This window comes from Ursus arctos, unplaced genomic scaffold (assembly GCF_023065955.2).
Source record: "Ursus arctos isolate Adak ecotype North America unplaced genomic scaffold, UrsArc2.0 scaffold_15, whole genome shotgun sequence".
NCBI lineage: Eukaryota > Metazoa > Chordata > Mammalia > Carnivora > Ursidae > Ursus > Ursus arctos.
In genome coordinates this window covers 429,445-443,739 of record NW_026622819.1, presented here as the reverse complement: position 1 = coordinate 443,739, position 14,295 = coordinate 429,445, and the positions used below count along the sequence as shown (strand labels likewise).

At 62.6% G+C, this 14,295-nt stretch overlaps 1 protein-coding gene across 2 annotated transcripts in view; it reads left to right on the top strand.

Annotated features, from left to right (window-relative positions):
- SLC9A3 (solute carrier family 9 member A3) overlaps positions 1 to 14,295 on the top strand; it is a 44,224-nt gene that overhangs the window by 21,096 nt on the left and 8,833 nt on the right. For both annotated transcript variants that reach the window (XM_057312142.1, XM_026506623.3), the window contains exons 2-6: positions 5,944 to 6,246; positions 9,756 to 9,916; positions 11,808 to 11,886; positions 12,505 to 12,682; positions 13,380 to 13,600. In XM_057312142.1, the coding sequence (XP_057168125.1) occupies positions 5,944 to 6,246; positions 9,756 to 9,916; positions 11,808 to 11,886; positions 12,505 to 12,682; positions 13,380 to 13,600 (942 nt within the window). The remainder of the gene's footprint in view (positions 1 to 5,943; positions 6,247 to 9,755; positions 9,917 to 11,807; positions 11,887 to 12,504; positions 12,683 to 13,379; positions 13,601 to 14,295) is intronic.

Sequence of the window (14,295 nt, the reverse complement as noted above, 5' to 3'; positions counted from 1 at the left end):
TGCAGCTTTGTCCCCGTGGCCGTTCTGCCACAGCTGGGCCGGCGTCCACACTGCACGGTTGGTGTGCGTGCTGGGCCACTGGCTACCCTCTCCCCTGGCGAGTACACAGGGAAAGCCCGCGGCCCCTCAAAGGCTCGGACACCCTCTGCCTTTCCAGCCTACAGGGTTTGGCTTCTCCCCAGCCAATGCAGTGGAATTTTGATGTGGAAGGCTGCACCACCTAATTGCTTCCCAAGGTAACGGCCACCCTCATGGCACGTGGCCTTTCTCTGTGTTCGTGGCTCAGGCTCTGGGACAGGCCAGATGTGGCGGCCCCAGAGCTGTGGGTCCCGAGGAGGCGCTCTGGGCTGCTGCTCAGGTCCTTCTGTCTTTGGAGGTGAAGCCAACAAGGGCTGGGAGGGAATCGGGATCTTTCCACCCACCGTTGGAGCCTTAGTGGCCAAGCCCACCTGAGCACATGGCCCCTGCAGCGTGGACCGAGGTACTGGGGGTTCTGGTGACGGGGCCAGTGACGAGTCGTCTGCCTCTCGGTCCCTGCTCCCCTGCCCTCCCCCTTCCCAGCGGGATTGCAGCAGAGGCAGGGTCGCAGGCTGTGGACGGAGATCCGTGGCCTCCGCCCCACGCCGGTGACTTCCACAGTGACCTGATGATGTGCACCAACCACGGGAAGGAGGGTCTGTCCACGGTGACCTGCCCCACCTGGGAGCCGGTGTCCATCCAGGTTTCCGGCCAGCGACAGGAGCCAGACGCCACAGGGCACCTCCAGCAGGAACTCGGCTCACCGGCTCCTAAAATGCCCGTTATACACTTCATGGCTGAACCGCCAGCAAATTGCCACTTAGAATCCATCAAGTGTTCCGTTTCATCAGCTCATTACAGCGCAGCTGCCGTCTGGAAGGGTCATGGCTGATGGGGAGAGCTGCCTGCGGGCCTGACCAGTCTCTGGCTGGCCGGACCTGTCGTGAAGAATTCCCATCAACCAGAGACCCCAGCCACTCGACACCGTCACCTCCCCTCCTGACGGGGCTGGGCGGCAGAGATGTGCAAAGCCTGGAAGGAACAGCTCTGGCTGGGAGCAAGCTGCCCACCCGACACCAGCTGAGAGTCCGGAAAGAGGGTCCCAAGAGGGCTCTCCCCACTGCCCACTGCCAAGCTGTCAGCCCGCAGGACAAGGACAACATCCCACTCCCGTCTGTAGCTCAAGAGAAGACACACGGGCCCCTGTGAGACAGAAACCTGACTCGGAAAATTGCCCCACACCCATGAATGCAGAGAAAGTGAGGTCGGGCACCAACAGGACAGAGGAGCACCCGGCAGCCGTGCTGATGTCCTAAGAAGAAGGGGGAGGACCCCACCAGAATAAAATGTGACCCAGGAAACAGAAGGGAAGTCCCCACAGAGCTTTACATCCCAGGAAAGGGTCAACGCAAACTCAATTAGACGCTCCAGGGACGACCATGAAACAGGGAAATTGTTAAAGAGCGTTTCGTGGGGAAACACTCAGGGTTAGCTCTGAGACGTGACTGACTGAGAGCAGGAGGGGAAGCTTCGCGTGAGCGGGACTCTGGCGGGTGGGACAGGAAGGTCTGAGAGATTCCCATGGATATAGGGGGCCGGGGACAGGACGGTCTGGAGAATCCGCACACGGTCCGGGGGCAGCCGAACCCGGAGGGCAGCGTCGCCTGCTGGACAGGTGCGTGCCGCCCGGCATGTACCCCCAGTGCCACCTTCTGCCCCGGGGTCGAGGACCGTGCGGGGTGAGAGAAGCAGCCGAGGCAGGGTGAGGGGCCGGCTGGGCGCTGGGCGGGTGGGGAGAAGCCTGCGCAGACTGAAGGGCTGTCCCCAACGCTGGGGAAAGGACATCAGTGTCCTTTGCTACAAGGTCCTTGCTACAAGGGTGTCCTCAAGGGTGAGAGAGTCCTCCCGACAGCGGCAGGAAAAACAAGCGAATACGGCCCATCAGGGTGAGGTGAGGAAAACGCGCGCTGCTCCGTTCCCTCCTCCGTGCCCGCTCACGGCCCCAGCAGCGTGTGTGACCCCAGGACACCAGCCGGCGGTCTGGTGCTGCTGACACAGGCAGATGCAGGAAGATGCGAGGCAGCCGCTCGGGAGCAGAGAACGCGCCAGAAGGCCAGGCGCGCACAGAGAAGTGAGGGAATCGGGGAGCAGACGTCTGTGTGGGAGACCTTCTCTCTGCGGATGGGCAAGTCCTTCCGTGTCACAATTAGTTTTAAATATTTTCTTGGTTAAAACCAAGTTAAGTGGAATGTTAAAATCTGTAATAGGAAACATAGAAGTACAATGGCTTATTCTAAGGCACAAAACTCAGAAGCCACGAAACAGACCAGTAAGGGTACCACGGCCGACGTCTGCACGACATACAGCTAAAAGGGGAACAGCCTACCTCGGTGCGAGGACCCTGCTGCAGGCGCCAACAGGCAGCCGTGCCCCGTCCCCCGGCGAAGGCCAGCAAATGCCGGAGCAAGCGGTTCGCAGAGAACAGGTGCTCACACCTCCATCCGAATAGGACAGAGTTACACCGAACGTCCCAGCAGACACACCTTCTCCCCTGCCTGGCTGGAGGGCGGGTGTCCGCCACGTGGGCCGCTGTGGCAGGCGCTGCTCGTCGGGTCGCAGGTGAGCTCTGGATGAAGACGCGCACGCCTCCCAGCCCTCCAGAAACGCACCCTGCACGAGACGTGTCCAACGTCGGGACGGAGAGACGGGACCGACGTGCCTGTCCGTCCAGAGCATGGCTGTGCCCGGATTTCTTTCTCGATGAGTCAAAACCTCAAGTCGCCTCTTCCGTGGATTTTTACTTTTGAGCCGAACACCAAGTCTGAGGCCAGCTTGTCCCTCATCCACCCGTTTTCCAGATTCATAAGATTTTATGGTAACGGGCTGCCACACAGGGACCCTCCCAAGGACCGGCCTGCGGTGTCCACACAGGGTCCTCCTGTTAAAGATAAGCCGGGTCCTTGGCACCAGCGGCAAACTGACCAAACCAGGATCCCGTGTAAATCTCTGACTTGGGCAGACATTGTGGCTAAAGGCTAAATACTCAGCAACGACCTGAAGCCAGTTCCGGGGCCAAAACCTGGGCAAGGGGACTTTCTAGAGTTCAAAGGTCGTTTGGTGCCCCCAAGCCTGACCCCTACTGTGGTGCTCAGAGCTCATGAGGACACGGCGTGGATTCCGTCCTCAGAGAGGCCCAGCCCACACCCCAGCGGGCACCACGCACACCGGTGCCTGCTGCTCGACGGCCTTCCCTGGAGAGGCAGGGTCATGACCCTGAAAAGGTGAGAGGAGCATCCGGGAGCTTGTCACAACTGTGACCCCTCCTGCAGCCTGGCCAGGGGGCACACCTTATAGAAAGCAGCAGCTTGGTGGGCCGTAGAGGGAGCCCCCCATGACCCGGGGTTCACCGGGAGTCGTGGGGCCAGGAGAGGGCATGGAGCCCACCCCAGAGAAAGGCACCCCTGCCAGCAGCCCTGCCAAGGACAGAGATGCAGGCAAGAGCTGAGCGTGACCCCAAGCGGGCCCCGCCTGCAGGACCGCGGCTCCGGGCAGGGACCAGGGGCTTCGTTAACACCACTCCTGAGCAGCAAGCCCACTGGGACAGAGGGAATTACAAACCCAGCCGTCTCTGGACATTAGCAAATGAACAGGGAGGCTCCAGATGGAAGGGACACGTCCCCCAACCCTCTCTGTGACAGCAGCGTGGTGCGGTCTGCAGGGCCTTCAGAGCTGGTAGAATGCCGAACCCGTGGAGCCTGGTGTCTGCAGCAAGGCCCAGACCGGCAAGGCCTTCAGGTGCTGCCCCCTGTCTTCCCAAAGCACGGGGAGCCCCACCACCGCAGGTCCAGGGCGCTGGAGAGCGCCGCCACAGCCTCGCCGGATGCCAGCCCCGTGAGGCTGCATCTGGGGCGCCACGTGCCGCCAAGGACCGGGCTTTCGGGCCCGGTCGTGTGTGAGCAGAGCCAGGTCTGGGGTGTGCAGTGCCGGGCGCGTGCACTGTCCTGCTCACCGGTGCCCTTCCCAGGCTCCGAGAGAGCACCCTTCAGGCAGACGTGAGCCTGGACACCCCAGTGAGGCCAAACCCTCCGGATGTTTTCCTGCTGACCAGCTGGGGCGGCCCTGAGGGTTTCCAGGGAAGCTGCCGTCTGTCATTCTGGGCAGCCACCTCCTTGTGCCCTTTGTCACACGTGCCCCTGCATGGTTTGGTAAGCGTCAGTCACGCGGCAATGTCAAGGTGCTGGCCTCCCTCTGTGGGCCTCTCCCTCTGCGGGCCTCCGCTTCAGGGGAGCAGGGATGCCGCCTTCACCTGAGCAGTGTGAAAGTTTTCTGAAGAAAGAACGGAACTTGACAGGAATAGAGATAGTGCGACCATGGCTGAGGGTACAGGAGAGCCAGAGAACCTTCAGGGCGTGTGGGGGGCAGGAACCCCTGCAGATGCTCGGATCCCAGAAGCATTAACCCGTTCTGCCCCTACAAGCGGAGACCCGGTCCTTCCCAGGGCACAGTGACCAGCTGGTCGGTGACACTGCGGTGCACCTGGAAGGGCCACTCTGCTTCTCAGCCAGACTTGGGGGGCCACGCAGGAGGGAAAGAACTGTGCCTCGGGAGTCTCCCCCAGAGCCGGCATCTGACCCCCATGATGACCCCATCATCAAACAGGCCAGGGAGGGAGAGCAGGGCTCGGGGCAGGCAACCTGGTGGGAAGGGTGGGTGGGACCAGAACCCCACCCCGGGCCCAGAGGGCCAGCCCCCCTGGGCACTCCAGCCCCCCAAGACGGGACGGGGTCAGCAGGGGCAGCCTGCTCTGCGCGGAGCTGAGGTCTTGGCACCTCAGAAGACAGCTGTCCTCTGAATTCCCAAGAAGTCCTCTCAATAAAGAGAACCTCAGTGAATGAAGGAGAGTTACCTGGAACATTGCTGAGGCCACGGGAGCCAGCCTGTCTGGTCAACATTCCAACTGTTTTGAAGTCAGGCTTAACATAGGAATTCTTCTCACTTTTTTCCTGAGTCTTAAAATAGAACAAATAAAATAGAAGGAGAAATGGGCCCCAATAGTTCTGTGAGGCTGCCTCCCTCACCCCAGGGGACCAGCTGTCAACAGGGGGACGCTGGGGCCCACTGCTCCGCACCCCTGCAAGCTCGAATAGGGGCAGTGAAGCCAGTGCCTGCGGGGGAGCCCTGAGACCCTGGCCTCAGAAGGCGCTGTTCCCGGGGAGCTGTGACCTGCAGAGGACCAGGAAGGGGGGACGTTCCCTCCAAGGCCAATCCAAGCAGCAGGGCTTCTAGCAGGGCGCCAGCACCTTGAGACTCGCTGGTCAGCTTAGGCCAGACGCGGCATGGAGGGGTGAGGGCTATCCCTGCTCAGAGCGCTGGAGCGGGCCACGTGGGGGCCGCGGGTGCCCTGCGCTCTGCCCACCCAGCTCGGGCCTCCTGTCCTCAGGACCTGGAGCTGCCCCTCCGGCCTGGCTCTATCATAGGCGGGTCTACCTGCCCCCGAACCCACCTCCTCACCAGCCTCATGGGCTGCCCATGGAAGCGGAGGGGCTAGTCCCCCTGCGGGAGACAAGGAAACCCCGAGGCAGGTATCCTGGGAGCCGGGTCCCGAGGGGACCACGTGAGTGGGACCAGACCCAGATGTCTGTCCTGTAAGCCAGGACAGCCCCTCCCAGGCCGCTGGGCTGTGTGTCCACAGAGAGGTGTGAGCAGCCCCTCCCGGGTGTGAGCAGAGGGGGCCCAGGAGGTGGGTCCCAGCACCACCAGCACAGCCCACCAGCCCCGTCTGCCTGAGCACCCTCTGCGTTTCCGGAAGGAAACCTGCCCGCTCGGGAGGGGCCTGCAGTGGCCCTGGACCAGCCCACTCCCGCCGGCGGCTGCCCGGCTCAGAGGGGTCCCAGCGCACTGACCGCCCTCTGCCCCTCCCCCCAGGCTTTCATCTGTCGCACAAGGTCACCAGCGTCGTCCCTGAAAGCGCACTGCTCATCGTGCTGGGCCTGGTGCTGGGCGGCATCGTCTGGGCAGCCGACCACATCGCCTCCTTCACGCTGACCCCCACCGTCTTCTTCTTCTACCTGCTGCCCCCCATTGTGCTGGACGCCGGCTACTTCATGCCCAACCGGCTCTTCTTCGGAAACCTGGGCACCATCCTGCTGTATGCCGTCATCGGCACCGTGTGGAACGCGGCCACCACTGGACTGTCCCTCTACGGTGTCTTCCTCAGTGGCCTGATGGGTGAGCGGGCATGGTGTCCACGGGGGCGTCCTCGGAGCGGAGGATTCTTAGGATGAGGTTATCCTCGGGGCGGAGTCATCTTCCTGGTGACATCATCCTTGGGGCAGGATCCTCAGGATGGAGTTTGGGGATGAAGTCCTGGCTGGGGTCCTTGGGGTTCGGTCCTCGGGGCAAGGCCCTGGGGGGTGTTCTCGGGGTGGGGTCCTTGGGTGGGGTCCTCAGGGCAAGGTCCTGGGTGGGGTCCTCGGGCGAGGTCCTGGGGGGTGTTCTCAGGGTGGACTCTGCAGGAGCAGGGTGTGGCAGCCCTACTTAAGAAAGCTCAGGATACAGAATACAGACCCAGAAAGAGGATGAGTGTTTGGGGTGACAACGCTCACTGGTGGGTCTGTTTAACCGGATTGGTGTGTTTAAAATAAGGTTTAATTAATAAACAACAGCTATCTGGGCATCCCCAGGCTGAGGCTTGCGTCCTGCTTGGGAATGAAATCCTGTCCAACCAGGTGAGCAGGTGGGTGGGGTGGGTGGGACAGCTGAGCTGCTGTCCCTTCGCTCAGCAAGACGGCGGGGCTGGGCCTCCCTTCCCTGCACCAAGCCCCCAGGGAAAGGGAGGGGAAGGCCCCCTCTGGCAGAGGCCAGATTGAGGAGCCCCAGCAGACACGCATCTGAGAGCAAAGATGGGGTCCCTCCTACCCGAGCCTGCAAGAGAAGCCACGTCGGCCGCCGCGCGGCCACCATTCATCGGTGTGTCTGCACCTGCTTCCCCGGCCTGTGTCTCCTGCAGTTGGGGTTACTTAATTCAGCCCTGGCGTGGAGCCGAGGTGCACCCCACCCACCTGGGAGTTAGCCATTATCTACCTGGGAAACTGGAGCAGGCGGGGCCGGGGCTTCCCTGAGGCCTTGCACAGAGCGCACACAGCCCCAAACACGGCCGGCTCCGGGGTTGCTGCCCGTCTGCGGTGTGGGCCGGCGGCCCTCGCTCACAGCGCCGGGGGTGACCAAGGAGAAGTGGCGGTCGGCACCACGGGCACCTGTCTGTGCGCTCAGCCTTGGCCCCAAACACCTCCACCTGCAAGAACCAGACTCCTAGGGAGGGGCCCGGTCGGTGGTTTCCATCTGACTGAAGGAAGAGTCTGTGCTTCGCTCCCCGCAAGGATCGGGGCCTTGGAGCCTTGGTGACAAAGGACATGCACTGAGAGAGGCCAAAGGGCTCCTGACAGGAACCCTTGCCTTGCCTGGCCCATTTGTCATCTCAGGACTTTGTCCTCAGCCCGTGGGGAACACACATGCCCCTTTGAGCCCCTGCGGCCCTCTGGCACCACCCCCAGGCCCAACCCAGAGAACCCCCCCCCCCCAAGGTGACAGAGGGCACCTGGCCAGGCCTCGCTGGTGAGTGAGCCTTGGGGGCATTCAGTTGCATTTATTGGCGATGCATGTAGATAGCTGGGTCACAGCTAAGATGACAGGACCACCTCCGGCCACTGGACCCAGGGGCAAGTCTTGGGGTTTGGAACAAGAGTCCCTGAGGGCGCCTGCGTTCAGCCCTCGGGATGCAGGTGGTCAAGGGTGGGCGTGAGGCAAGGTCACGGAGCAGAACAGCACCCAGGGGCCAATGAGTCTCTCCTGTCCCCAGACACCCGGAGTCTGGAGCCTGATGGGGCTGGGGAGGTAGGGGTCAGTTTCTGCAGACCGGTGACCAGGCTCTGAGGTGCAGGTCAAGGCCAGGGAGATACGCCTCTGAGGAACGGTCGGCCTAGGCCAGGCCACAGGTAGGCCTGGCGGTGGGGATCCTGGGTGGGCATCTGGACAGGCCAGCTGGGGTTAGGCCCAGCAGAGGCTCCAGGCCGTCAGAGAGGCCCCCTCAGATGGGTGTAAACTCAGGTCCTCTTGCCCGTGGCAGAAAGAGGGTCCTGGAGCACACAGCTGGTCATCGGGCACCCACAGTGCAGTCCGGTCCCGGGAAACTTGTTGGCAGGGGGTGGTGGACTGTCCTGCCAGGGAGGAAAGCAGGCTGCTCCTGGACCCGGGGCACTTGCTGCTTGGATGTCTGGCTTCTAGAATGTACCACCAGGTCTGTCAGGGTCTGTGGACAGCGAGAGGCCATCGAGCCAGGAAGCGCTTAAAGACGGAACACCTCAAAGGGGAATGTGCAGGGGAATGTGCGTCTGGGAGCCCCTGGCCTCTGAAGCCAGGAAGGACTGTGTTCCCCCCTCCGCCTCACCCAAGGTGTCTGGAGGTGGGAGAGCAAAACCTGTGATTCCCGTTCCAAAACAGACATTTTAAAGTCACTGGAAGCTGGTTCTAACACCTGTCACTGCTTCAACACACGGAGCTCACAGGAAACCCCCTCCAGAGCCCTGTCTCTCCGCAGACACAACCTTCGCCCAGGGCCCTGCCTGGCCCCGCGGGAGAGCCGGGCTCCTGCGGAACCCTCCTGTCCTCGACCTGGAGGGGGCCCACAGCCCTGAACGGGCAGGCGTCCAGCCCACACGGTTTCCACCTTCCCCACCCCGGCGGGCCTCTCCCATGGCTTCCAGGCCTGACAGGCCCCTGGGTTCTGTTTAAGTCCCCTCAGCCTGGGGAAGGAGGCTCCATGCCAAGAAGGCCCCTGGACAAGGCCCTCCTCCAACCAGCCTGCTGAGAGCCTGTGTGTCCCAAACAGAGCTGGGACAGGCAACCATATGCGGATCCCTGAGGTGGTGTCCAGGGCAGACTGCTGCTGGAGACTGAGATGAATCTGGAAGGACAGAGAAGCTGGAAAGTGCATCTGAGCACGACCCCTGCCCCCCAGGGCACCAGGAACCTGCTCCAAGAAGCAGGCTAGGCTGAGCTTTGAGGACCTGTGCCTCCAAGCTCCCTTCCTCCTGTCTGAGCCCCCATTTCCCCTCTTGTCGCTCAGACCTCCCTGGCAGCCCGTCCTGTTGGAGACCCCAGGGTTTCCTCAGACCCTGTGAGGCCTGTCCCTGCCCTGTCCCCCTCCATCACCTCCCCTCAGGCTGGTCCTGGTGGCTCTGATCTGGCCTGAGATATCACTTCCCAGGGAGCCCTTTCCCCCATGCCTGTCGAGGGGGACCACCTGCCACCTAGCACATACGCCATGTCCATCCCTGGCCTGCAGACCGCCCAGGACCAGGGTCTGATTTCATGCTGTGCCAGGCCGGGTACCCCGGGCCCCCCATCTGCTTGAGCACCCTCCCGGCAGGCTGGCCAGAAGGGAGCAGCCAGGCCCAGGGGAGATGAAGGGAAGAAGCAGGGGCGGTCAGTCCCCGCTGGGGGTGAGACCAACCGTTCCTGAAGGCTGTGGGAGCCCGTGGGAGGGAGGCAGGCAGTCTGACCCAGGTTCCCATAACCAGCCAGCTCCAGACCTAAGAGATTTCGAGTCCCCATCCTGAGGGGCCTCCAGCCCAGCCATCAGCAAGACAGCAGCCTGAGGCAGCCCCCCAGAAGGCCAAGGGCAGGAAGGGTGCCTGCGCCCCAAAGGGCTCTCCTTGATGGCCCTGCCTGTCTTGCAGGAGACCTGAACATTGGGCTGCTGGATTTCCTCCTGTTCGGCAGCCTGATTGCCGCCGTGGACCCGGTGGCTGTCCTGGCCGTGTTCGAGGAGGTACACGTCAACGAGGTCCTGTTCATCATCGTCTTTGGGGAGTCACTGCTGAACGACGCTGTCACTGTGGTGAGCGGGTGCCGGGCGGGCCTTGGGACTTGGCACAGAGCATCTCAGAGCCACTGTGGGCGGGAGAAACACGGTCCCCCTGTGGCCGCAGTGCCCCTCGGTGCAGAGGGCAGAGGAAGCGGCCTCGAGGAGGTGGTGCTCGAAGGCCGCGTCTGTGGGAGGGGCTCTTCCTCCGCTCGCAGCTCCGACCGCAGGAGGCTTCCCCATGCCACCCTTGTCGCATGGCTCCCTTCCCTGAGCAACTCCTAACTCAGAATGACCGCCTGCCTGACCAGTTCCTCGTCCGTTCTCCCCCGTTGCGGTAACGATCAGTCGGCCCACCACCTCGGTTCCCAGAGCTGGACGGCTCTAACTTCGGGCCCAGACTTGGTGCCCCCAGTTCCTGAGTGCCCTAAGAGAGCATCTGAGGACACACAGCAAGATCTCACCAGAATTCAGGAAGGAAGATGAGCTGGCATGGGTCGTGTGCCCACGAAGGCAGCTCTCTCTCCAGGAGGGCAGGGCCCCCGTGGGCAGGCAGGAGCTGGAGGACCCTGTGTTAGGCTGTGAGGCCACAACCTCTCCACAAAGCGAACAGAAGGTTCATGAAATGTGGGGACACCGTCTCGTCACCACGGCGTCCAGCATGGAGTTTTCGAAACCCGTCCCCAAACTGGGCCACTACGCCTGTGTGAGTGATTTATGGGTAACTCGGAGGCACGCACAGAGCACTTTCCCCGCGCGGGTCAGCCGGGCGGTGTGTCTCCGAGCGCCTGCCCTGGCCCCACCGGCCCCTTTCCCCGTCCCGAGGGCTCTGCAGGCGCAGCGGGATATGAAGATCTGTCTGGGCTCTGAAAGTCCCAGTGGCCTCTCCAAGAAGCTCCCTTCTCGCGTCCCTTCCGGGTTCAGGAGGCTGAAGAGTCCTAAGGTTGGGCTGCACCAGATTCCTTCTGTAGCAGAGAAGATGTTCTCGGGGGAATCTGATAATTAATTGGAAACTCAATCAGAAATGTGACACACGGCTCCTTCGAGGTCGGGCTGCCGTGTGCCGTGGCTCCGCCTCTCCTGACCGCAGAGCCCACCACAGAGGTCTGCGTACATCTTGTGAGAGGCTTCAGCCCGCCCCCCGCCCGCGCTTCCACGGAGATCCCAGAGTGTGGTCCGTTCCCCGGGGGCCCGCCCTCCGAGGCCAGGCCCTGCCCACCGCCAGCACATCGTCCAGTCCGCGTACCTCCTGCTGCAGAGACAGCCGCACACCCTGCCTTTTGGGGTCCTCTGTCCCCTTGAGCAGACCTGGAGAGCTGGGCTCAGGGCCTAGAGACAAGCTGCTTCCCGAGGAGCCTGCATCCTGCCCACGGCAGCCCCTCGGCCCGGCCATGTGGAGTGGCGTCCCTGGGAGGGCTTGGCCCAGGAAGCACAGCACTCTCCGCAGTCGAGCCTAGCAAACAGTTCTCGAGCTTCTCATCTCTAATATCTTGGTGGGTTACAGTTTAAATGCCAACGTGCAAAGACGTCAAGGGGTGTGATCCCACAGTCAGGAGTCAATGCGAGAGTGAAGTCACTAAACATGAAACTCTGGCTTCATCTTGGAAAACAAACAGAGTTAAATGCAGTGGGGAGCTTTGTGCTTTGCTGAGAGTAGGAAAGGGCCACGTTTGCTCCTGAAGATTCTAGTTCCTTCTAGAATGTTCTTCTGCCTCTCCTATCCCACCTGCTGGCTCATCCTTGGCCTTCGTCTTATTGACCATTATTACCCCGTGATGATTTCCTCCCAGTGATTTTTGGTGTCCGCCATGGGCTGCTCCATCCAGCCCAAGTCCTCGAGGCCTAGGGCCTGAGTCAGGGAGGGGTGAGCGCTGGCTGAGGGCCGACCTGATGTCATGCTTGCCTCTCTGTCCCCCCCCCCCCCCAGGTCCTCTACAACGTGTTTGAATCTTTCGTGACGCTGGGTGGTGACAAGGTGACTGGCGTGGATTGTGTGAAAGGCATAGGTGTGTGGCTGGTGGGTCCATGCACCTGGGGAGTGTGGGAGTCACATCTCCTCTTCAGCATGGGGACCACCTCCAGGCTTCGGCACCAGGCCCCCCGGGACCCACAGCCTGTGTAGGAAAAGGCATTTCCACTTTGAAGTCTCCATGGCAGTTCCCTCCTGTCCCAATGTGTTTCACCAACACAATTTCCTTGGGTCCTGGCACCGTGGGGAGGCAAGGGCTGCTGCCCTGTGAGACCCACCAGCATGTCTGGTTGGAGGACATGGATCCTGGTGTCCTGGGTGGTCCTGAGCAAACATTTCCCTGGGCAGGGACGATGACAGCCCGGCTGTCCTGGGGGCCCAGGGACAGCCCTGCCTAAGGCTACCTTCTTGGGCTTTCTCCACAATGGGGGAGGGGAGCTAGGCCTCCCGCTCTCCACGTGCCGGCCTCTGGAGTGGGGGGAGAGAACCGGCCTCTTGTTTGCTGAGTTGTTGGCGCCTCTGTGGGGGTTACCAGGCAACCCCCGATGAGGAATGGCCTGGAAGGACTGCCGGTCAGCCGCGCCCACGCAGGGGCCAGCCACACCCGGCCACAAAGGGCCTTTCAGGCAGTTTAGCCCGCGTCCTCGGCCCGCAGTGTCCTTCTTCGTGGTGAGCCTGGGGGGCACGCTGGTGGGGGTGATCTTCGCCTTCCTGCTGTCGCTGGTGACCCGCTTCACCAAGCACGTGCGCATCATCGAGCCGGGCTTTGTGTTCATCATCTCCTACCTGTCCTACCTCACGTCCGAGATGCTGTCGCTGTCGGCCATCCTGGCGTGAGTCCCCTCACTCCCACGGCCCAGGGCGCCAGGGCCATCCTGGCGTGAGTCCCCTCACTCCCACAGCCCAGGGCGCCAGGGCCATCCTGGCGTGAGTCCCCTCACTCCCACGGCCCGGGGCTCCAGGGCCATCCTGGGTCAGGGCCACTGCTGGTGGGCAGGGGTTGGGCGGGGTCGCCTACGGCACAGCCAAGCAGCTGTGCCCAGGAGGGGAGGGGAGGGGAGGGGGAAGGGAAGAGGGGAGGGAGAGGGGACGGGACGGGGCCCCTCCCCTCCTGGGCACCACCTTCCTGGTCCCTTCCCGGCCCCCATCTGCCTGGCCCGCTTCCCTGTGAGGGTGAGAAGCCACTGTGGGGTGAAGAATCTGGCCTATTCAGGTTTTAAATCAGGAGCTGGCGTTTTCACAGAACCATCCTTGAGCTCTGCCTACACACGCGGCCTCTTCTGGGTGCCCTGGACGGGAGGCCAAATCTGCCCCGGCACCCCACCCCCGCCCCGGCCAGCTGCCGCCGGACTGTGGGCAGACACCGAGGCAGCCCACGGGGTGGCTCCGGGTTCAGGGCTTCGAGCGTGGGGAGCCCAGCTCCCAGAGAAGGGCCCTCAGTGGGGTGGGTGCGCGCCCAGGACACAGGCCCACGACCCGTGCGGGCGAGTCTCAGCCCCCAGTCTCACTGAGAGCCCGTCCCGCCCCCAGCATCACCTTCTGCGGCATCTGCTGTCAGAAGTACGTGAAGGCTAACATCTCGGAGCAGTCGGCCACCACCGTGCGCTACACCATGAAGATGCTGGCCAGCGGGGCGGAGACCATCATCTTCATGTTCCTCGGCATCTCGGCCGTGAACCCACTCATCTGGAAGTGGAACACGGCCTTTGTGCTCCTCACGCTGGTCTTCATCTCCGTGTACCGGGCCATTGGTGAGGGTGCTGGGCGGATGGTGGGGACAAGGGGGGATGGGGGGTGGTGACAGGAATGATGGGGAGATGGGGAGTGGCGGGAGGTGGCGATGACAGGGTGGAGGGGAGACGATGGGGGATGGGGCATGATGGGGGGCAGCAGGAATGACGAGGGATGGTGGGGACAGTGGAGGGTGGACAGTGGGGACCAGCTGTGGGGAGTCTGTGGAACTCCCCAGCCCGGTGAATGGCCGGCTCAGGAGCCCCTGGGGAGCCTCAGTGGCCAGGCCATTGGTTATCTTCAGTGAAGGTTCAGGCTTTCTTCACAGCCTTGTCACCTTGAGATGGAGAGAGCACAGCTGGGGGGCAGGGTAGAAGGTTCTAGAACGTAGAGGAACCCATTTGGTTCCCCTGGACTCACTGTGGATACAGTCGCTGAGGAAGCAGATGGAGGCTCATGTGAGGCAGGAGCCCTGCTGCCCGCTGTGACCCTTGTTGCCCGTCCTTGGGGTGCAGGCCAGGCTGGGACCACCACCCGTTCTGCCTGTGCTCAGTGGGGACTGGGGGCTCCAGGGAGGGGCTGCCAGACTGAGGCAGTGTCAGGGGTCCTAGGACACAAGGCCTCCACTGCCATGTGGGTCACAGGGGCAGGTTTGACCCGTGGCCAAGAGAGAGCGTTGGTGTAGACAGGAGGGTGTGGGGAGAGCAGAGCTCCG